Source organism: Schistocerca nitens, chromosome 5 (assembly GCF_023898315.1).
Source record: "Schistocerca nitens isolate TAMUIC-IGC-003100 chromosome 5, iqSchNite1.1, whole genome shotgun sequence".
Classification (NCBI taxonomy): domain Eukaryota; kingdom Metazoa; phylum Arthropoda; class Insecta; order Orthoptera; family Acrididae; genus Schistocerca; species Schistocerca nitens.
This window is the reverse complement of record NC_064618.1, coordinates 641409351-641432875: the sequence shown is the minus strand read 5'-3', so window position 1 is coordinate 641432875 and position 23525 is coordinate 641409351. Positions and strand designations below refer to the sequence as shown.

General features: G+C 42.2%; 1 protein-coding gene across 1 annotated transcript in view; it reads right to left on the bottom strand.

The window, feature by feature from the left end:
- The window catches only part of LOC126259222 (quinone oxidoreductase-like), a 93904-nt gene that overhangs the window by 56381 nt on the left and 13998 nt on the right, over positions 1-23525 (bottom strand). Inside the window, exon 2 of the mRNA XM_049955833.1 lies at positions 12797-12963. Within this exon, the coding sequence (XP_049811790.1) occupies positions 12797-12963 (167 nt within the window). The remainder of the gene's footprint in view (positions 1-12796; positions 12964-23525) is intronic.

Genomic DNA, 23525 nt, shown 5'->3' with positions numbered 1-23525 from the left:
TGTAGTACTGTTGTTTACTAATGTAGAAATCATTGTAACTGTATTATAAATTTTTGACATGTCTCCTATACGCAACTCAAATGGATTGCAAATGTACGTCATGAGATGAATAAAACACAATTCACACTGCTACTGCTAATAAAGCAAAACCTGTCCAGAACTGATCAAAGGCTACTAGAAGTTCAAATAAGTTGTTCATTTCTCTGAAAATTGGTCAGCACAATGTGCTGTTGCAACTGGACACAGGTGCACCTCTTACATTATTAAATTGAAATACTTACAGATGGCTTGGCAGTCTAGTGCTTCTTTCAAATACACGTCCAACAACTTATGGTGGTGCTAACCTTAACATTTTATGAATATGTGTCTTAAATGCTACTTACAAGAACACCACAAGATAAGTGCCATTTACTGTCCTTAGTGCAGCTTCAAGCCAGAACATCTTTGGTTTGGATGCTTTTGATCTCTTTAGACTGAAAATACAGATCAGTGTGCTGCACCTGGCTTCTCACAGATCTTTTACTGATGTTAATGCCTTGTGTGATGAATTTCAAATTTTATTTGATGGCTCTCTGGGGCGCACAAAAGATTATGCTGCACATATTACTCTCTGCCCAGATGTATGTCCATAGTTTTGTAGGGTGCTCCCTATCACTCATGCGGTTGTGAAAAATTTAAAACAGAACTATGTTGCTTGTGAAGCATTTGTGCTTTGCAGCCTGTTACAGCAAGTCAGTAGGCATCACCTCTCATTGTAATAACCTAACCTCAGGAGACATTAGAATTTCTGTGGATTTCAAGTCTACTGTAAACACCCAGTTGACACTTTTCCTCTGCCCCATCCTGAATATCTGATAGACATACTTCAATCTGGCACATCTTTCTCAAATACTTATCTAAATGATGCCTACCTCCAGATACCATTGGATCAAGAAACTGAACAGTTCATAGTGACCAAGACTCACATTGGCCTCTTTTGTTTTCAACATTTACTGTTTGGCAGCTCTTCTGCTCCTGCATTATTTCAAAAGTACTTAGAACAACTACTGTGTAATGTTTCATGTTGTGCCACATATCTGAATGACTTTTTGGTTTCAGGAATATTGCCCGAGGATCTTTTGAACAACCTCAGAAATGTTTTTACTGTTTCAGCTTCAGCTGGTCTTAAATGTAATCATGACAAATGTGTATGTTATGTTCCTGAGTTGGAATATTTGGGCCATATGACCGATAAATCAGAAATTCACCCAGCTCAAAAGCATTTGAACATTATTTGTCAGCTACCAGTGCTGAAGAATGTGTTTGAACTACAGACTGTTGTGGGGAAGTTGCTTATTACATTAAATTCATCCCAATGCAGCTCAAATTGGCACTCTACTTCATCACCTTTGGTGGAAACATGTTACTTTTCAGTGGGCAAGGAAACGTCAATGAGCTTTTCAAAAACTTAAGGATGTACTTCTCGGTGACTCTTGCCTCACGCCTTTAGATCTGGTGAAACCGCTTCTCCTTGCAACGGATGCTTCTAATGTCGGGATAGTGGCAGTATTCTCACATAATTGGGCTCCTCCAGATTACCTATCACAGCCAGATAGAGGAGGAGGCTCTGTCCATGATCTTTGGTGTCTCTAAATTTCACCAGTATCTCTATGGAAGATGATCTACTTCAATCACTGACCACAAGCCACTGACTTCGTTGTTTCATCCATGCAAGAATATACTGGATTGAACAGCTCAGAAACTTCACTATTGGGCACCGATTCTTTCCAACTGTAATTATGATATTGTCTAAAGGCCCATCTCTACAGATGCAAATGCTTCACATCTGACAGTGATCTCCGGATTACCTATCACAGCCAGATAGAGGAGGAGGCTCTGTCCATGATCTTTGGTGTCTCTAAATTTCACCAGTATCTCTATGGAAGATGATCTACTTTAATCACTGACCACAAGCCACTGACTTCTTTGTTTCATCCATGCAAGAATATACTGGATTGAACAGCTCAGAAACTTCAATATTGGGCATTGATTCTTTCCAACTGTAATTATGATATTGTCTAAAGGCCCATCTCTACAGATGCAAATGCTTCACATCTGACAGTGAGTGAAGACACAGTTTTTGATTCATCGGAAAATTCTTGTTGTCAACTGGATCAGTCTGAACTTCAAACATTGCAAACCTTCACGATCGATGTGTGAATCATTGCTTCAGCCACTACACGTGATCCACCATAAAAATGACTTTTTCAATTCATTCAACATGGATAGCCAACTGACAGACTGGAGATCACAGATCCTGTCATTCACAGTTACTGTTCGCAATGTCAGGCATTGTCAATACAGCAAGGTGTTATTCTGGTTCACTCACCTAACCAGACATACTCAAGTCCTAGTTCCTCAGGAATGTCAAGATTCTGCTTTATACCAGCTCCACATCGGACATTGGGGTCCGGTCAAAACCAAACAGCTCACTCATTGACATTGTATTTGATTTGGACTCGATAAGCAGATTGAACCATCACTGCACACTGTCTCACATGTTCTGAGAATTCTGCAGCGCTTTGACAACAGTATTTCAGTTGGCCCCGTCCTGGTGTTCTGTGGGAATGTATTCATATTGACTTTTGTGGACCATTCTGGAATATGAGATGGCTGATTGTAGTGAACGCCTACAGTACATTTCCATTTTGCATCCCTATGCATGCTACAACATCAATGAACACCATTCACGCACTGGAGACTACTTTCTGTTTAGAGCAATTACCAAAAGTGATTGTTTCTGACAATGTAATTCAATTTGTTTCTGCAGAATTTTGCCAGTTTTGTTCCCTCAATGGAATCAAGCACTTGACTATGGCACCTTTTTCACCACAAAGTAATGGGGAAATCAAACGCTTTGTAAGAACTTTTAAGACACAAATGATGAAGCTCCACCAAGAACATTCCAGAGCGAACACTCTCCTCTTGTTTCCCTGTTCGTATCACTCTCTAGCTTCTAATAGCAAGATCCCAGCAGAGCTCTTACATGGCCATCCTCTTGGTACTATTTTGAGCTTATTGCATCCCCGAACTGTGCCATCTCCTCAGCAGTTTCACACAAACTTCACTGTGTCTGACAAAGTGTACTTCCACATATAAAATCAGTGAACTGCTTCAGAGCCAGGCACTGTCATTACCTTTCATGGTCGGACACATTACAACATCACATCAGCTTCTGGTCACATCTGTTGATGGCACCAGAACCAACTGAAGTCATGCTCTTATGATGATTATGGTGATTCTGCTTCAAGACTTTCTTCCACAGATTCTGGCCAACCGCCATCATGACCTTCATCAGACCACACATTTGGCCTTTGGGCCACAGGGCCTCCCTCTGGCTTTGTGGTGTCTCCTCTGGCCTAACCCATCTCCAGAGTGCCACCTTCACACGCCTTCAAGCAGCCTTCGCCAGTGGTGCCATCTTCCCCGCTGCCAGCCCACATGAATGTGGACTCGCTGTCACCAGACGACCTGGCCCCCATGGACCTGGAAGTGCTGACATCACCTCTGTCATCGAATACCTTCAAGAACCACCAGGGATGCCTCGCCTCCTGGTGCCCCTAAAGACCTCCTCTGAGCATGCACCCTGCGAAATGATTTCCTGGTGAATGTTTCCTCATGCTTGCAAGACAGATGCCGGGGTGTCGGCTGGTAGGTGCCGTCCGGCACAGTTCTGCCACTCATCCTCATCAACGCCCGGCAGCAATGCTTCCCCTCCCCCCCCCCCCTCTCAACATAGCTCTCCAATGACGGTACATTGATTCGGGGAGGGAGAGATATGGCAATGGTACTCATAGTTCCAGAGAGTACCACACCACAGTCAATAAGCCACACTTGTAACATTTGTAGTGCAGCAGCTGTATCGGTTGGCAGTACAAACTATACTGAGGTCTGCCAGGGACTGCAGCTGTCAACCTGTGGCCATCACATGTGTGGACAGCAACTGATTATTGCCTCATTAAATAATGGAGCACTGAGGTATGGAGCATGATTCTGTTCAGTGTGCCAAGGTGTGTACAGTCTCAAGTTACCACTGAGTCTACAAGCTGCAGTGTTTGTCCGTTGTCTCCAAGCTTACGCTCCATACACATTGTAGGCCATCTCTGGACTCTGTGTAGGCATCTCTCAGAGACACAATTACAGGACTTTAACATTTTAGAGGACTTGAAATGAATTCAAATGTCTAATTGTGCAGGAAATTTTACAAGGAGAAGCATTATTTAAGTTGAGTACTTGTTCACATTTAATAAATATCATTTTATTACTAATTTTGGAAATCTCTCTGATTGAAGATAACCTATAGCATCCTCCTGAATTCCCAAAAGAATACTTTATTCAATTAAGAAAATGTGTGGATTATTTTTGAATCCAGTTATTAGTGAAGTAAAATCTAAAATAAAATTGTTGATTCAGACATATACACAGCATCAAATTTTAGCAGTATAAACACCATTTTCTAACAGCGTTTTTTTTAAGGCAATAGAAAACTTTAAACAACTAATAATGTGATAAATCTATAAAATTATTGGAAAGTAGTAAAGTTAATTGTGATTAAAATTATAATAACAAAAACTTATCTCTGTTACAAAAATATAAATGTAAATGTGAAGAGGCCACAGGTGCTCATTATGTGGGGACTGATTTGTCAAAGAGGCTGTGTGTTCCTGCATTTCACATTTATCAAATAAACTGAAGTTAAATATATGTATGTCCAGTTTGTTGCAAAGACCAGGACCAATGTTTACTTACATCAAGGTAAGTATCTAAATGGATTTTTAATTTTGTAATTCAACATTCTGTCACCATCACTGACATGAGTTGCTGGGCTATACATCACAAACCACACAATACCTTATTCTACTGACATTAAAATAATTATTTTGGAGACAGCAATGTCAAACAGTCCACTCCTTTACCTCTCCCCTCCCCCCTTTTCCCTGCAGGATTTCTCCCCTCTCCCATTCCACCCATGGCAGAAGCTTACTTCCCCTTGTACCACTTACTAGGGCTTCTCTCAATTTCATTTGCATATGGAGGACAGGAAGAATGAGTTGCTTAATTGCCTTTGTGCACAACGTAATTACATTATCTTATCTTTGTAGTTCCTGCAGGGAAATATCTAGGAAGCAGTAGCATATCCCTAGATTATTCACTTAAAGCTGCTTCTTGAAACACTGCAAGTACACTTTCTAAGGATAAACGGCATCTAGCATCTGCAGCCAGGCGACTAGTGCCAGTTTTGGTGTTCTCGTAAAGATAAGTCATTTTAGATTATAAAACATATAGTTTATTACTGATTACTAGGTGAATTGGTGTATTAGTACACCTTTTAAGAGTACCATTAAATGTTTCATTTTTCTTTACATAATATAGCAGAAAACGCGAAAAGATTGTACAGTTGTATTTTCTATTTACGTTTTGCCGCAGTAAATCTATAGAATTTCGTTTAAATGTTCTAATGCTCTCTCCATCAAATTAACTGTAGTGTACCTCTTCATTATTTAACTAGTGTTCCCCAAAAGTAGTGTAAAGTTTAAGTTGTTATTCCAGAAACTTTGCACTGTTGTTTTTGGTTGTTGTTGGGTGCTGTAGTTTTTTCCATGTGGGCGACTGTAGTGGCGTGGGAATAGGGGAAGTAAATGAGACTCATCAGTGGTTTTGTAGGCTTTGTAGTAGAGATAGGAAGATACTAGAATAAGAGGGGAAAATTGCTGCCCTTCAGGCTGAGTTATACAAGGCCAGGGGAGATCTTGGCAGGTTAGGGAGGGAGAAGGGTAAAGGGAGGTGGGAAGTGACAACAGGCAACAGGAGGAACAGGCCTAGAACTTTGTCTGACAGCTTCGTGGTGAATGTGGAAAATAGATTTGACCTGTTGCTTCAGTTAGACGCTGGTGAGCCTCAAGCAGTTGCAGGTGTAGACAGGAAACAACAAACTTTCAGCAGCAAATTGAAAAGTAAGAATGTAGGGAAATTAGTAAAGAGAAAGAAAGTGTTGTTGTTAGGTAGTTCCCATGGAAGAAGTATTGGGCAACTTTTGCAGGATGAACTAGGGTCAGAATACCAGGTCACCAATTTTTTTAAACCTAGTGCTGGTCTGGAGCAGGTGACAGAGAATTTAGGATCACTTTGCAAAGATTTCACTAAGGAAGACACCGTGGTTATAGTGGGAGGGGCAGGTAATAGTATTGACAGAGATCCTGGGTACAGTATAGAGTGTGACCTGGCAAAGACTGCATCAGCATCGAAGTCTACTAGTGTTGAGTTTGTATCTGTTCTTGGGCACCATGACCGACCTCATTTGAACTCTTCTGTCAAGAGAGTTAATTTGGAGTTGGAACGGCTACTTATGTCGGGTGCAGGGTCACACATTGGTGTGGTTCCTGTTGATTCTCTCAATAGGTGGGACTATACTAGGCATGGCCTTCACCTCAACAGGAAGGGGAAGGGTAAACCGGCTGGGAAAATAGCAGGAAAGTTAAAGGGGGGGAGGCACTGTCATGAGTGATAAAATACCAGTGGTTATAGGGTTCAGAAAAGACCCTTTTTTAGGGTAGCGAGGACAGAAAGAAACCAAATTTTAAGAGAGGTTAGGACTGAGACAAACCTTCAGTTTGAGCAAGAAACCAAAAAACATAATTCTAGCTTATTACTTCAGCATAAACAGCTATTGGTTAAGAATTTTCAACAGTCAGCAGATATTTTAAATCTACCCAATTTTAACTCGGTCAATGTGAAATGTCAGCTATCTTTATTGCATCAAAATATTCGAGGACTGAGAAATAAAATTAATGAATTAATTATCTGCATAGATGAATTAGAGTCTTCAAACCCAGCTGACATAATCTGCCTCGCTGAACATCAAGTGACCACTGGTATAGAACTTTTTAAGTGTTACAGGGTTTAGGTTAGCATCTCACTTTTGTAGATCAGAAATGTAGAAAGGAGGAGTTGCCACATTAATCAGGAACCGTCATAAATTTAAGAACATAGACATTCATAAATTTTTCCTAGAACAGCATATGGAAGCATGTGTAACAGAAGTAGACTTTCACAAAAAAATCCTTCATAATATTAAGTGTATATCGAGCACCTGCAGGTAACTTTAATCTGTTTGTGAACCACCTTGAAGTGTACTGGCCCATTTAACAACCAAAAACAAAGAAATAGTGGTTGCTGATGATTTCAATGTAGATTTCCTTAAAGACTCTCCCAATAAGAACTTATTTGAGTTAGTAACACTATCGTTCAACTTAATTCCCACTGTAAAATTCCCCACAAGGGTAGCCAATTGCTCACAAACAGCCATTGATAATATCTTTATAGAAAAGTCCAATGAACAAAATTATATTACAAAACCAATAGTCAATGGCTTCTCAGATCATGACATGCAGTTCCTTCTGTTAAATGTTAATACTGAACAGGATATAAAATCTGTTAAATCTGAGCTCAAGAGGGTAATCAATAAGTCAAAAATTAATTATTTTAGGACACTCCTCAGAGACATTCACTGGACTGATGTTTACAGTGCTCATGGCATGAATGAAAAATATAACACTTTTGCTAATAAAGTGCTTACCTTATTCGAACACTGTTTTCCCCCCAAAACTTACCAAGGTTAGAGCAAAGTCTACAAAGAAGCCATGGATTACTCAAGGAATAGGGGTATCTTGTAAAACAAAAAGAAAACTGTATCTGTCAATCCGAAACAGTTCTGATGTTGATGCTATAGCACATTACAAAAAATACTGCAAAATATTATAGACTGTAATACGGACATCAAAGCAAATATATTGCAAGGAAAAGATAGTCATATCAGATAACAAAATAAAGACTATGTGGGATATAGTGAAGGAGGAGACCGGTAGAACCAGACATGAAGAGGGACAAATAGTATTAAGAGTAAATGATACATTGGTGACAGATGTGTATAGTGTTGCAGAACTTTTTAACAAACATTTCATAACTGTTACTGACAAGATGGGGTTGTCAGGTACTGTAGGTGCTGCTATGGAATACCTCAGACCAGACATTTCAAGTAACTTGCATAATATGAATTTGACCCTCACTACCCCAGCAGAATTAATATCCATCATAAAATCATTAAAATCAAAAACATCTAGTGGGTATGATGAAATATCAACAAAGTTAATTAAAGAATGTGATTCTGAGGTAAGTAACATATTAAGCTATCTGTGTAACCAGTCATTTATCAGTAGAATACTTCCTGAATGATTGAAATATGCTGAAGTTAAGCCACTGTTTAAGAAGGGAGATAAAGAAATAGCATCAAATTTCCGTCCAATTTCACTTTTGCCAGCATTCTCTAAAATTTTAGATAAAGTGATGTACAATTGGCTTTATAACCATCTTATCTCAAATAACATACTGTCAAAGTCACAGTTCGGATTTCTAAACGGTTCTGATATTGAGAAGGCTATCTACACTTACAGTGAAAATGTGCTTAATTCATTAGACAAAAATTGCAGGCAACTGGTATATTATGTGATCTGTCAAAGGCATTTGACTGTGTAAATCACAATATCCTTTTAAGTAAATTAGAATATTATAGTGTAACAGGAAATGCCACAAAATGGTTCAAACCTTATATCTCTGGCAGGAAACAAAGGGTGTTTTAAGAAAGAGACATGTATCAAGCTATCAGGCATCATCCAGCTGGGAACTAATTACATGTGGGGTCCCAGAAGGTTCCATTTTAGGGCCCTTACCTTTTCTTGTGTATATCAATGACCTTTCATCAGTAACATTACCAGAAGCCAAGTTTGTTTTGTTTGCCGATGACACAAACATTGCAATAAATAGCAAATCAATTGTAGTCTTAGAAAGGTCAGCTAATAAAATATTTGTGGACATTAATCACTGGTTCCTAGTCAATTCTTTGTCATTAAACTTTGAAGAAACACACTACATGCAGTTCAGAACTTGTAAGGGGTGTCCCACGAGTATATGCCTAACATATGATGACAAGCAGCTAGAAGAAGTGGACAGTGTTAAATTCTTGGGATTACAGCTTGATAATAAATTCAACTGGGAGGAGCACACCACAGAACTGCTGAAACGTCTTAACAAATCTCTATTTGCACTGTGAATTGTGTCAGACACAGGGGATATAAAAATGAAAAAGCTGGCATACTATGCTTACTTTCATTCCATAATGTCATATGGGATTATTTTTTGGGGCAATTCATCAAGCCAAGCTAAAGTTTTCCAGGCACAAAAACGTGCAGTAAGAGTTATATGTGGTGTGAACTCAAGAACATCCTGCAGAAGCCTGTTTAGGGAATTAGAGGTACTAACTACTGCTTCCCAATATATTTATTCCTTAATGAAATTTGTCATTAAAAATATATCACTTTTTCAAACCAACAGCTCAATTCATGGAATCAATACTAGAAATAAGAATAATCTTCACAAGGATTTAAAGTCGCTTAGTCTTGTACAAAAAGGTGTGCATTATTCAGGAACACATATTTCCAATAACTTGCCAGCAGCCATAAAAAGCTTAACAACCAATGAAATTCAGTTTAAGAGAAGCCTAAAGGATTTATTGGTGGCCAACTCCTTCTACTCCATTGATGAATTTCTCAGTAGAACCAACTGATTTGTGTGTATATATGTGTATAAGTACAATACAACTTCTGCACAATTTCAGTGCAGTAATGTGTTCATTGTGAATAACTATTTAGTAGTTGTATTACACGTTTATTATCGTATAAATAAATAAAAAACTTTTTTATTTTAAATTCAGTGCATTAGTATTTGTAAAAAGATTCTTTCATACAGCATTCATTAAAAAATGATGACGATGCCATTTGGGACCTGTGGAATGGTACATTAGCTTATTTGTTTGAGTTGTAAATATTTGTCATGTATTGTTGTTTTTCTGACATGTTCTACATCCTGGAGGACCTCCTCACTATGGATCAATTGGAATGAAAGTAAATCTAATCTGTTCTAATCTGTCAATGCAAGGTTTTCAGCATCTCCTTAACAATGTCTTCTTCAGCATCTCCTTAACACTGCTCCCAGGAGTAAACAAACCTGTGACCTTTCATGCTGCACATCTTTGTACGTATTCAGTACCCATTGTGACATTACAAGCAGTTCACTTGCACAGTGTGAGCTGGCAGAAGGGAGGTTAACTGATAGTGTGTGGCTGGGCAAGGCTGACTCCACGTGAGGAGAGTGGCCGGTGGGTGTGGGATTTTCCCTGGCAGATAGATGCAGGCATGGGTGAGGCACTTGTAGAAATACGATGGCAACTACAGTGAACAAAACGTAAGATAGATATTGCATTTTCACAGAAACATCATTACAGACCTCAAGAATGACAATTTGACAAAATACACCAAAAACATTGCACCAATGAGATGAGGTCATTGCAAATTTAACCATGATTCTATAGCAAGTGTTTAAGAGTTACAACTGTTTTTAATTATGAATATTGCACTGGACAATATAAAATAGTAATGATTAAATGCCATTGGACCTTATATGAAATATCAAATGATAGGCGAAACTTCAAATCCTGCTTGTATATCAAAAGTTACAGATGATTGTATAAATACTAACAAAGAGATAGAGGGGCTGGCCAATACTTACCTCAGCTCAGTACAGCCGATAGATAACACAAAACAGAACAGAAAATTTACATTCCTAGCTTTCGGAACTTTGTTCCTTCATCAGGGAGGAGAGAGGGGAAAAAAGGGAAAAAGGGAAAGTGGATTTAGTTACTCACAACCCAGGTTATGAAGCAACAGGGAAAGGTAAACAGGGAGGGTAGCAAGGATGGAGGCATGGTTGTCAGAGGGAAGCCAAAGATATTCTACTGTTAAGTACTGTGCCAGCTTCAAACCTAAGAGGATGCACACAGAAGTAAAGAGGTATATAGTATAAAGATAAACACAACTATGTAGGATGAAAAGATGCGTGAATGGCTAAAGAGGAGAGGGAAAAAGAAGAAGACTGAAGAGTAAATGGGAGTGAGGTTGGTTAACATAGGTTCAGTCCAGGGGGATGGCGGGATGAAAGGATGTGTTGGAGTGCAAGTTCCCATCTCCGCAGTTCCGAGGGACTGGTGTTGGGTGGGAGAAGCCAAATGGCACATACATTGTAGCAGGTTCCTAGGTCCCTAGAATTATGCTGGACGGCATGCTCTGCTACTGGGTATTGGACATCTCATAGACGGACAGTTCGTCTGTGCCCGTTCATGCGCTCAGCCAGTTTAGTTGTCGTCATACCGACGTAAAAGGCTGTGCAGTGCAGGCATGTCAGCTGATAAATGACATGTTTTGTTTCACATGTGGCCCTGCCTTGAATTGTGTATGTTTTACCAGTAGTGGGGCTGGAGTAGGTGGTTGTGGGGGGGATGCATGGGGCAGGTTTTGCAGCGCGGCCGGTTACAGGGGTAGGAACCGCTGGGTAGAAAAGGTGGTCTGGGAACATTGTAGGGTTTGACAAGGATGTTACGGAGGTTAGGGGGGTGGCGAAAGGCAACTATGGGTGGTGTGGGGAGAATAGTGTCAAGGGATGATCTAATTTCAGGGGTTGACTTGAGAAAGTCATATCCCTGGCGGAGTAATTTGTTGATGTATTCGAGGCCAGGATAATATTGGGTGACAAGGGGGATGCTTCTGTGTGGTCTGGAGGTAGGAACATTGTTGTTGGACGGGGAGGAATGTATTGCTCGGGAGATCTGTTTGTAGACTAGGTCTGCAGGATAGTTGCAGGAGAGGAAAGCACTGGTCAGGTGTATTGGTGTAATTGTTGAGGGATTCGTCACTGGAGCAGATAGTTACTAGTTATATTGTATGGCAGGTAATTAATATATAACATGAACAGCAAGGGGCCCAATGCACTTCCCTGGGACATGCCTGAAGTTACTTCTATTTCTGACAATGTGTTTCCATACAAGATAACATTGTACATCTTCATTAGATACAAATCCTCAGTCCAGTCACAAATTTTGTTCCCCAGAAAAGCCCAGACAAGCACTGCTCAAAAGAGTGTAAATACCTCGACATTTTATGAGACTAAATACAGTTTGGTTAGCATCGCAGCGCAATCACCACAGGACTGTATCACTCAACTGCCATCTGGAATCCTGTATGTGAACCACCGCTCAACTGCTTCTTCAGCCCAGCCACCCTGAGACCACGAGATCTGGAACCACTGCCTCAACGGGCCAGCACTGGTTCGAGGAAGCAGCTCACTGGCCATTGACTCGGGGGCAGTGGGTCACTGCCATTATACAACAGGCTGCCACTTCTGGACAGCGCAGCATGGCTCCATGCCACAACATATGTAGATGCAGCTAGCTGAGACCGCCCAGAGTTGTGACCACTCCTGACAGTAGCAGTCCATCACAGGCCCCTACCTAGATGACGGTGTGCTCTGTCAAACTGCCACTTCCTGACCTGAGCTAGTGGGGTGCCACAATAAAGCATTTTGAATTACAGGGTGTTTAATTGGTGCTGCATGGCATCTCCCAATTCCCCCCACCCCCCACCCAAATCCAAGAATCTTTTACAATAACAATAATATTAAAACTATAGTGTATTTGTGGTGACAAACATGCACTGCAAACATTATTATGCCAGCAGATCAAAAGCAACCCCAGACATTTAAAACCACCTCCAAGGCAGTCCATCATTGTAATAATAAGACACTTTTAAGAAATTATAAGGCACTTCCCTTGTATGTTTCCTTATAAACCAAGAGGATTTTGAAATATATGTACTTTGTTACCAGTCCCCTGTAGGCTGTGACATATGGAACATAAAGACCAGCTCCTTGTGCAAAGGTCAGTCTGTGTGCCAGTGGAAAAACCTTATCTTCTGGACAAGTGACGTACTCTGCATAGCCACCATTCCTGTCCTGCAACTCTGCAAACACTCTCTGGCCTTTCTGCAACAAGAAACAGTCATGCACATATCATCAACAAGAATATGCAGTAAAAACAAAGTAAATATTTGGCAAAACTGAAATTCTAACACTAGCCACAGTTGGGTTTTGAAATAAATTCAGTGGTGATAAGTGAAAATTTGTGCCAGACCGGGTCTTGAACACAGATTTCCTGCTTTAAGCATGTGGTCATCTAAACCACTTTTGTTTTTGAAGTATGCTTCATGCCAAAACCAAATTCCCAACTTGTCGCAAACTACATATGTATCAATTCCTGGCCATTACCCTCAATGCTTGCAGCCTCATGCTGTTTCCCAAAGAGGTCAGACAGAGGATGTATCTGAAATGAATGATAATTAATTGTGGCTACAGTGCATATATTTATGTATGTGGTATCTTTTCTTTCAGACGTGTTTTTGATCCCACAGCCATATATAATCAAAAGGTAACAGGAATTTTTGTTTTTTTTTAATGAATCTTTATTTATTCATCAATGTCAGGTTTGTCCTATTTAAAGTAATCCCACTCAGATATAATACACTTGTGCCAGTGCTTTTTCCAATCGTGGAAGCACTTCTAGAACTGACTTTTTGTTATGGTGTACAGCTCCTTTAGCAATTCTGTTTTTATCTCATCAATGGTGGTAAAACAACATCCTTTCATTGTTCTCTCCAGGCTCGGGATCAGAGAGAAATCTCAAGGGGCTATGTCCAAAAATACAGTGCCTGAGGAAACATAAAGGTTTTGTTTTTTGCTAAAAAATCATGAACAAGTGTTGAGGGGTGACTGGGAGCATTATTGTGATGCAATTTTCACAAGTGGTTTTGCCACAATTCTGGTTGCGTTATTTGGATTGCTTCATGCAAATGGTGCATAACTTCTAGGTAGTATTTCTTATGGACCATAAGGCAGGAACTCATGATCTACTAGCCCATTGTAATCAAAGAAAATAGTCATAGGTCAAAATTGTTGAGGCTTTCGTGGCCACTTGTTGACAAACTGCCTATTGGCTTCTGTCTCGGGTTCTTCGGCCGACGTTCATCTAATGATTTTTCTGACGTTTCGCCAGCACGAGTGGCTGGCATTGTCAAAGCTTCACCCTCCATTGCCGGTGGTGAACTGGAGCCGAGCTCGCGGGCGCAGGCTATATGTACCTGGCGCGCCAACGTCCGAGGGCTTCTCTGCGGTCATTTCCGGTGCGGTTCTCCTCTTGCTACCTGCGACGGTCGTTCGCTGCAGTACGGGAAGCCAGGATCCGTTGACCTTAAGGCTCTCCTCTTTCTTGTTCAAACTGTTTGCGTGTTTTTGTATTTCTACAGCTTCTCTGAACAAGCGCGTGTGATAGTGCTTCTCTACAGCCAGAACTTCCGTGTCGGCGAATTTTATTACATGGTCGGTCTCATTCAGTGCGTGCTCTGCCACGGCCGATTTCTCCACCTGCCCCAACCTGCAATGTCACTTATGCTCTTTGATCCTGGTGTTAACGGATCGTCCAGTCATTCCGACATAAACTTTTCCGCATGTGCATGGTATGCGGTATATTCCCGACATTGCAAGTGGGTCTCTTTTCTCCTTCGCCGATCTAAGACACTCTTTGATCTTCCTTGTCGGTTTGAAAATCGTCTTTACGCCATGTTTGCGCAATATACGGCCGATTCTGTCCGTCACTCTGGGAATGTATGGCAGAAAGGCCGTACCCGACAATTCTTTTTCCGGTTCCTTACTTCGCCGAGGTTTGGGCTCTGTTACACTTCTAATATAATTTGTGGAGTAACCATTGCTCCTCAGGACAGTTTCCAGGTGTTGCATTTCTCGTTTGAGGTGTTGCGGCTCACATATTCGTCCTGCTCTCGTTGCGAGCGTACTAATCATGCCTCTTTTCTGGCTCGGATGGTGGTTTGACAGTTTGTGCAGGTATCGGTCCGTGTGAGTCGGTTTTCGATACACGCTGTGTCCCAGATCTTCGCCGTCCCTTGTGACCAGAACATCTAGAAATGGCAGTTTCTTGTCCTTTTCTACTTCCATGGTAAATGTTATGTTGGCATGGAGGCTGTTCAAGTGTCTTAGGAAGTCACTGAGCTGTTCTTCACCATGGCTCCACACCACGAAAGTATCATCGACGTACCTGTACCACACCTTAGGTTTGCAAGTCGCCGAGTCCAGTGCCTGTGCTTCGAATTGTTCCATGAAGAAGTTGGCCACCACTGGACTGAGAGGACTACCCATGGCGACGCCTTCCAGCTGTTCGTAGAAATCGCCATTCTACGTGAAATAGCTCGTGGTGAGACATGCATGGAAGAGCTTTCTGATGTCTAGCGGAAAAATGGAACCGATGTGCTCCAGAGCGTCACTGAGCGGCACTTTCGTAAATAACGAAACAACATCAAAGCTGACATGGCGTAAAGACGATTTTCAAACCGACAAGGAAGATCAAAGAGTGTCTTAGATCAGCGAAGGAGAAAAGAGACCCACTTGCAATGTCGGGAATATACCGCATACCATGCACATGCGGAAAAGTTTATGTCGGAATGACTGGACGATCCATTAACACCAGGATCAAAGAGCATAAGCGACATTGCAGGTTGGGGCAGGTGGAGAAATCGGCCATGGCAGAGCACGCACTGAATGAGACCGACCATGTAATAAAATTCGCCGACACGGAAGTTCTGGCTGTAGAGAAGCACTATCACACGCGCTTGTTCAGAGAAGCTGTAGAAATACAAAAACACGCAAACAGTTTGAACAAGAAAGAGGAGAGCCTTAAGGTCAACGGATCCTGGCTTCCCGTACTGCAGCGAACGACCGTCGCAGGTAGCAAGAGGAGAACCGCACCGGAAATGACCGCAGAGAAGCCCTCGGACGTTGGCGCGCCAGGTACATATAGCCTGCGCCCGCGAGCTCGGCTCCAGTTCACCACCGGCAATGGAGGGTGAAGCTTTGACAATGCCAGCCACTCGTGCTGGCGAAACGTCAGAAAAATCATTAGATGAACGTCGGCCGAAGAACCCGAGACGGAAGCCAATAGGCAGTTTGTCAACAAGTGGCCACGAAAGCCTCAACAATTTTGTATTACGCCTCTACGGGGAGGAGATTTGCAGATTGTACCGACGCCTTGACCAACGACGGAAGAAGAAAGCGCGACTGATGTCCTCTCTCGCCTTTCTGTCACATTGCCGAGATGTATGTGCTACACCGAAGTTCTTGAGATGTAAGCGCCTATTCACCACCGCCCAAGCACATCGTATCTACGACAGAATGGAACGAGCTTTTCTTCGTGAGCGAATACATACAACACGGAGAGACTTGGCAAGAACGGATCAGGAACTTCTGGACCTTTTCTATCAACTAAGTAGCAGAATGCATCGAGACGACTGGGACAAGATTGACAGCATCACTCACAGGAGCATGCAGAACGAACTCGAGCGCTGCACCGATCGACAGAAGAAAAAGTTTGAAAGATACCGGAAGCACACCGACAAGGCGACTCCCGACATGTCACACACAGTGGTCAACCTCACTGAACGACAATTGACCGAAGAGGAAGTGTCTGTTCTTCAAAAAGGAGGGAATTTCGCTATCATCCCGAGAACTATACCTATGGAGGACATCATTGCCAACACCGAAGCAGCCATTCATTCCCTTCCTTGTGAAAGGGCAGAGGAAATACGCACGGAAACAGCCAGGATACTGCGCCGAGCAAAACCACCAGCTTGCAACCTGAAGAAAGAAGAGGTACAAGCCATTAAGAATCTCAACGCCGACAAGAGTATATTGGTACTGCCTGCCGATAAGGGGAATGCGACCGTCGTAATGAAGACCGAAGATTATGAGCAAAAGATCCGAGACCTATTAGATCCGACGACGTATCGAAAACTAAGCGCAGATCCGACGCAACGTATCACACGGAATACGAATCGATTAATCAAGGCGTCTTCTCTGCCGGCGGACATACAGAGAAACCTGCGCAACACAGAAGCCCTACCACCTCGGCTGTATGGATTACCCAAGATCCATAAGAACAACGTTCCACTGAGACCGATCGTTAGCGCTCCTGGATCACCGACATATAAACTGGCAAAACACTTGGCCTCTATGCTCCAGCCACACGTGGGGAAGACCGACACATACATTAAGGACTCAGGACATTTCATTGAGAAGCTGAAGAAACTGAAACTTGCACCAAACGACATCCTGGTCAGCTTTGATGTTGTTTCGTTATTTACGAAAGTGCCGCTCAGTGACGCTCTGGAGCACATCGGTTCCATTTTTCCGCTAGACATCAGAAAGCTCTTCCATGCATGTCTCACCACGAGCTATTTCACGTGGAATGGCGATTTCTACGAACAGCTGGAAGGCGTCGCCATGGGTAGTCCTCTCAGTCCAGTGGTGGCCAACTTCTTCATGGAACAATTCGAAGCACAGGCACTGGACTCGGCGACTTGCAAACCTAAGGTGTGGTACAGGTACGTCGATGATACTTTCGTGGTGTGGAGCCATGGTGAAGAACAGCTCAGTGACTTCCTAAGACACTTGAACAGCCTCCATGCCAACATAACATTTACCATGGAAGTAGAAAAGGACAAGAAACTGCCATTTCTAGATGTTCTGGTCACAAGGGACGGCGAAGATCTGGGACACAGCGTGTATCGAAAACCGACTCACACGGACCGATACCTGCACAAACTGTCAAACCACCATCCGAGCCAGAAAAGAGGCATGATTAGTACGCTCGCAACGAGAGCAGGACGAATATGTGAGCCGCAACACCTCAAACGAGAAATGCAACACCTGGAAACTGTCCTGAGGAGCAATGGTTACTCCACAAATTATATTAGAAGTGTAACAGAGCCCAAACCTCGGCGAAGTAAGGAACCGGAAAAAGAATTGTCGGGTACGGCCTTTCTGCCATACATTCCCAGAGTGACGGACAGAATCGGCCGTATATTGCGCAAACATGGCGTAAAGACGATTTTCAAACCGACAAGGAAGATCAAAGAGTGTCTTAGATCGGCGAAGGAGAAAAGAGACCCACTTGCAATGTCGGGAATATACCACATACCATGCACATGCGGAAAAGTTTATGTCGGAATGACTGGACGATCCATTAACACCAGGATCAAAGAGCATAAGCGACATTGCAGGTTGGGGCAGGTGGAGAAATCGGCCGTGGCAGAGCACGCACTGAATGAGACCGACCATGTAATAAAATTCGCCGACACGGAAGTTCTGGCTGTAGAGAAGCACTATCACACGCGCTTGTTCAGAGAAGCTGTAGAAATACAAAAACACGCAAACAGTTTGAACAAGAAAGAGGAGAGCCTTAAGGTCAACGGATCCTGGCTTCCCGTACTGCAGCGAACGACCGTCGCAGGTAGCAAGAGGAGAACCGCACCGGAAATGACCGCAGAGAAGCCCTCGGACGTTGGCGCGCCAGGTACATATAGCCTGCGCCCGCGAGCTCGGCTCCAGTTCACCACCGGCAATGGAGGGTGAAGCTTTGACAATGCCAGCCACTCGTGCTGGCGAAACGTCAGAAAAATCATTAGATGAACGTCGGCCGAAGAACCCGAGACAGAAGCCAATAGGCAGTTTGTCAGTCATAGGTCACCGTCAACATCACTCAGCAACTCCTGAGCGATGTCTCTACAATGTTTTTGGTCGAAATTCAGCAATTTTGGAACAAACTTTGCTGCTACATGTTTCATCCCCAAAACATTAAAAAAAATTGCTTGGCATGAGCCAAAGGATATGCCAACATCATCAGCAACCTCTCTGATGGTGATCTGGCAATTTTCCAGAACCATTCTCCTTACTTCTTCCACATTGTCATCAGTAATTGATGTGCTAGGGAGTCCAGGGCAGTCATCATCTTCACCACTTTCTCGACCGTCTTTGAAACATATACATGACTCATAACTTCTTGCCTCACTCATTGTAGATTTGTCAAAAGCCACAGTCAACATTTTGAATGCATTGCTGCACTTTATTCCATTTTTCAAGCAAAATTTAATACAAATTCTTTGACCCATACTTTTCAAAAGTAAAAATTCACCGAGCACTCGAGAACACATGTAACCTTTTCAACTTTCAATAATAAACTAAATATTCAAAACAGCTGAAAATGCAAACATATATCAGGAACATGTGTACCAACAAGATAAAAAAAATTCCCATATTTTTTTAATCACATGTCGTATATGCATGAAAAAACTGAAATTGCAAATTAGCCACAAGTGGGAATTGAAATAAATTCAGTGGCAGCAAATGAAAATTTGTGCCAGACTGGGACTCAAACCCAGATTTCACACTTTACATGAGTGGACATATTAACCACTTTGGCTATATGAGCAAGCTTCATATCCAACCCAAATTCCTAACTTGTTACACACTACATAAGTAGTGTGCCCTGTCCATTACCCTCATTGTCCACAGCTTCATGCTAATTCCCACAGGCTTTGGCTAAAATCTTTCAAGGGTGACAGAATGTCTCGTAAGGCTAAGTCACATATGCATAGTTCAGATGGCCCAGGTTATGAAGTAGAAACTGAAATCAAGCGTGTTATGTATAGCTTATTGTTGTAGCACAATTGCTCTTGGCAACAGTTTGGTGGTGGCCATTGATCCTGGTGGATAGCTGATTGGTCGTCTGCCAGTATAAAAAGCTGAGCAATGATTGCAGCAGAGACGGTATGACATAGCTGCTTTCACAATGGCTAGCCTCTGATGTGGTAGGATAAGCCCCTGACAGGACTGCTGGGTGGGTCTATGGCAGGTCTTTCACCTGGGTCTTCCACATGGATATGAACCCTGTGGCAAAGGGTTGGTATTGCAAGTGGCACAGGGATACACTTTGACGTTGTGGAGGTTGATTTGGCAACAGAACACCACTTTAGGAGGGATGGGTAGAATCTTGGGTAGGGTGTCCCTCATTTCTGAGCAAGATGATAGATAATCAAAGCCCTGGCGAAAGACACAGTTCAGTTGTTCCAGTCCAGGATGATACTGGGTGATGAAGGGGGCACTCCTTTGTAGCTGGTTCTTGAGGTGATTGGAGTATGGGGAATGTGTGGGGATATGGCATGGGAAATCTACTTGCGGACCAGGGCTGAGGGTAATGCTTCTATGTGAGATCTTTCCAGGTGGGTGCTGTGGTTGGTAGTCCTATATATGAGCTCAGTTACTTATTTTTTTACATTATCATTGAGTTCATTTCTGTCCAGAACCCTTCCCAAGGTAAGTATTTTTGTTTTAGTACCATGTGCTTGCTTGACACGGCTTGATTCTACGCAAGTGGCTGGCCCAACTGCCACTCTTTTATATTCCCATAATTATGTAATACATCAATTTCCACAACTGTGGCTTTCATTTTAGTGTGTCACACCATATACTTGCACATTAGTAGGCCCTTCTCTTGTTCACAACTGGTGATATCTGAAGATGTAAGCTTAGAAATTGGTTGTAGAATAAAGTAAGAAAATACTGGCAACTGAAGCAGATTTTTATTCTATAAATGCATCCCATGAACTAATCATGTTGGGTTGAGTGATGTAATACATGCACAAACAGAAAGAGAACAGAATATCACCTTTTGTGACTATATGATTTTTTTAATGTTTGTTGTGGTGACAGATAAATCTGTAGCATATCTCGAGATATATGTTAGATTGGAAGGTGATAGTTTGGTTATGAGTTGGTAAAACTGTATCAAAGGCTTCAGTTAATCTGACTTTTACACCTCACTGAGCCCAAAAGTAGTAATGTCCTGCACGTGTCATTCAAATGGTTAAAATTAAATACCATTCCTTAATAAATTTCTGCTTTTGACAATTTATCAGCAACTAAAAGTCATTTAAGGTTGGTTGGAGTTTGCAAGGGGTCCATTCCTGCACTACCAGCAGTTGAGGAATGGCTGGCTGTACCTCTCCCATACATGATTAATATGTAGGATTCTTCGTGGGCTAGGTACAAATGTCTACCTGGCACAGTATTTCAGTGACACACCTCAGTATCATCAACAAGAATTTGTGATGTGCTAAGCTGTTGAGGGAGCTGCTCTTCCCTTTATACCTGACCTCCACCCCTACTTGGTCTTCCTATGTTCACTTTGACACCATTCCATCTGCTGTCCACTTCACTGTAGCTGTATTTGACTCAGTTTGCCACCACAGAAACACCTGACAGTCACAGTGATGTCTGTCATTAGAATGTTGTACAAGTCAGACACTGGCACCTGATTGAGTGGCCAAGAAGACTTCTGTTAATATCAGCACTGGAAAAAGTGAGAAATTACAATAAGCAGAATATTTCAAAGCTGCCACTACAAATAAAAACACCAAGAGTGCACAATATGATATTGGATGATTGCAGCAGAGATGGTATGACACAGCTGCTTTCACAAGCAGTACTGAATAGGTTACTGTGTAACAGTCCAAATGTTCATGCCCTGCAGCTGTTAGTAGCTGCAAGCCATCTTGATTAATTGCTTTGTGGGAAACATAGATGGATAGGCTGCTCATCATCCCATACTGAAGACTGTTGTCGAAGTCTGTACCCCTTTAGACATGAAAGCATTACATGTCACAAAAGACTGACTAACTGCTATATTACACTGACTTGAAGAATCTGTTGACACATTATCAGCAAGTCATCTTGACCCCAGAATCTGGAAACAACTCAGGTGCAGGCTGAGCTAATGTGAGAATAACTGTGCCAAGGTTTAGTACTCTTCACTTGTCTTGTCAAACTCTTTGGGCCCTGGAAGGCTGTTGTAATACGGGTACAAGCACAACTGCCACATGCAAGTTTCTGGGATCCCAGTATTCCATTGTGGTTGAATGAAAGTAGACTGGGACAACTTGGGCATTGACTTCTGGCCATGGAGCACTCCCAGCTACTTCTGCATTCATTCTTTGTCACAGTTTTAGGAAGTTGGGTTAAATGGCACCTTAGACACATAACAATATATCAGTTTTACTAGTTAGTTGTGGTTACATTCTATTGTACTTTTTGAAGAGCCAAAGAAACTGGTACACCTACCTAATATTGTGTAGGGCCCCCAAGAACTCACTGAAGTGCCGCAACACGACGTGGCATGGACTCGACTAATGTCTGAAGTAGTCCTGGAGGCAACTGACACCATGAATCCTGCAGGACTGTCCACAAATCTGTAAGAGTATGAGGGGGTGGAAATCTCTTCTGAACAGCACATTCCAAGGCATCCCAGCTATCCTAAATAATGTTCATGCCTGGGGACTTTGGTGGCCAGCGGAAGTGTTTAAGCTCAGAAGTGTGTTCCGGAACACACTCAATAGCAATTTGGATGTGAGGGGTGCTGTATTGTCCTGCTGGAATTGCCCAAGTCCATCAGAATGTACAATTGACATGAATGGATGCAGGTGATCAGACAGGATGCTTATGTACATGTCATCGGTCAGAGTCGTATCTAGACGTATCAGGGGTCCCATATAACTCCAACTGCACATGCTCCACACCATTACAGAGCCTCCACCAGTTTGAACAGTCCCCTGCTGACATGCAGGGTCCGCGGATCCATGAGGTTGTCTCCATACCCATACATGTCCATCCACTCGATACAATTTGAAACGAGACTCGTCCGACTAGGTAACATGTTTCCAGTCATCAACAGTCCAATGTCAGTGTTGACAGGCCCAGGCGAGGCATAAAGCTTTGTGTCATGCAGTCATCAAGGGTACACGAGTGTGCCTTCGGCTCCGAAAGCCCATATTGATGATGTTTCGTTGAATGGTTCGCATGCCGACACTTGTTGGTGGCCCAGCATTGAAATCTGTAGCAGTTTGTGGAAGGGTTGCACTTCTGGCACACTGAACGATTCTCTTCAGTTGCCATTGGTCCCGTTCTTGCAGGATCTTTTTCTGGTGGCAGTGATGTCAGAGATTTGATTTTTTACTATATTCCCAATATTCAAGGTATACTTGTGAAATGGTCGTACAGGAAAATCCCCACTTCATCTCTACCTCAGAGATGCTGTGTCATCACTCATGTGCCTACTATAACACCATGTTCAAACTCACTTAAATCTTGAAAACCTGTCACTGCAGCAGCAGTAACCAATTTCACAACTGTGCCTCACACTTGTTGTCTTATATAGGCATTGCCGACCGCAGCACAGTATTCTGCCTGTTTACATATATCTGTATTTGAATACACATGCCTATACCAGTTCCTTTGGTGCTTCAGTGTATTATGAAACAGTTCTAATCTATTTTATATTAATGTATCTACAAATTAGAGTCTATTGCAGAAGAAATAAAAATATTTAAATATGTTTGCAATAATAAAGAAATATGCACACAAATAAGGATCTGGGAATGTAACTGAGTGTTAAAGGAACAAGGATATTACACACTGCAGTTCAGGAAATATTCTGTAATGTAAAATTACACTTGCAGAAGGAGTTATCTTAATTTTCTTTAATACACAAGAGCTACTAAACCCTTAATTTATAAAGGGAGAGCTACTTGAATGGACCCCCTTCTGTAGCATACTCAGGTTTGTATTCTCATAGTGTATATCTTTTTTTATTC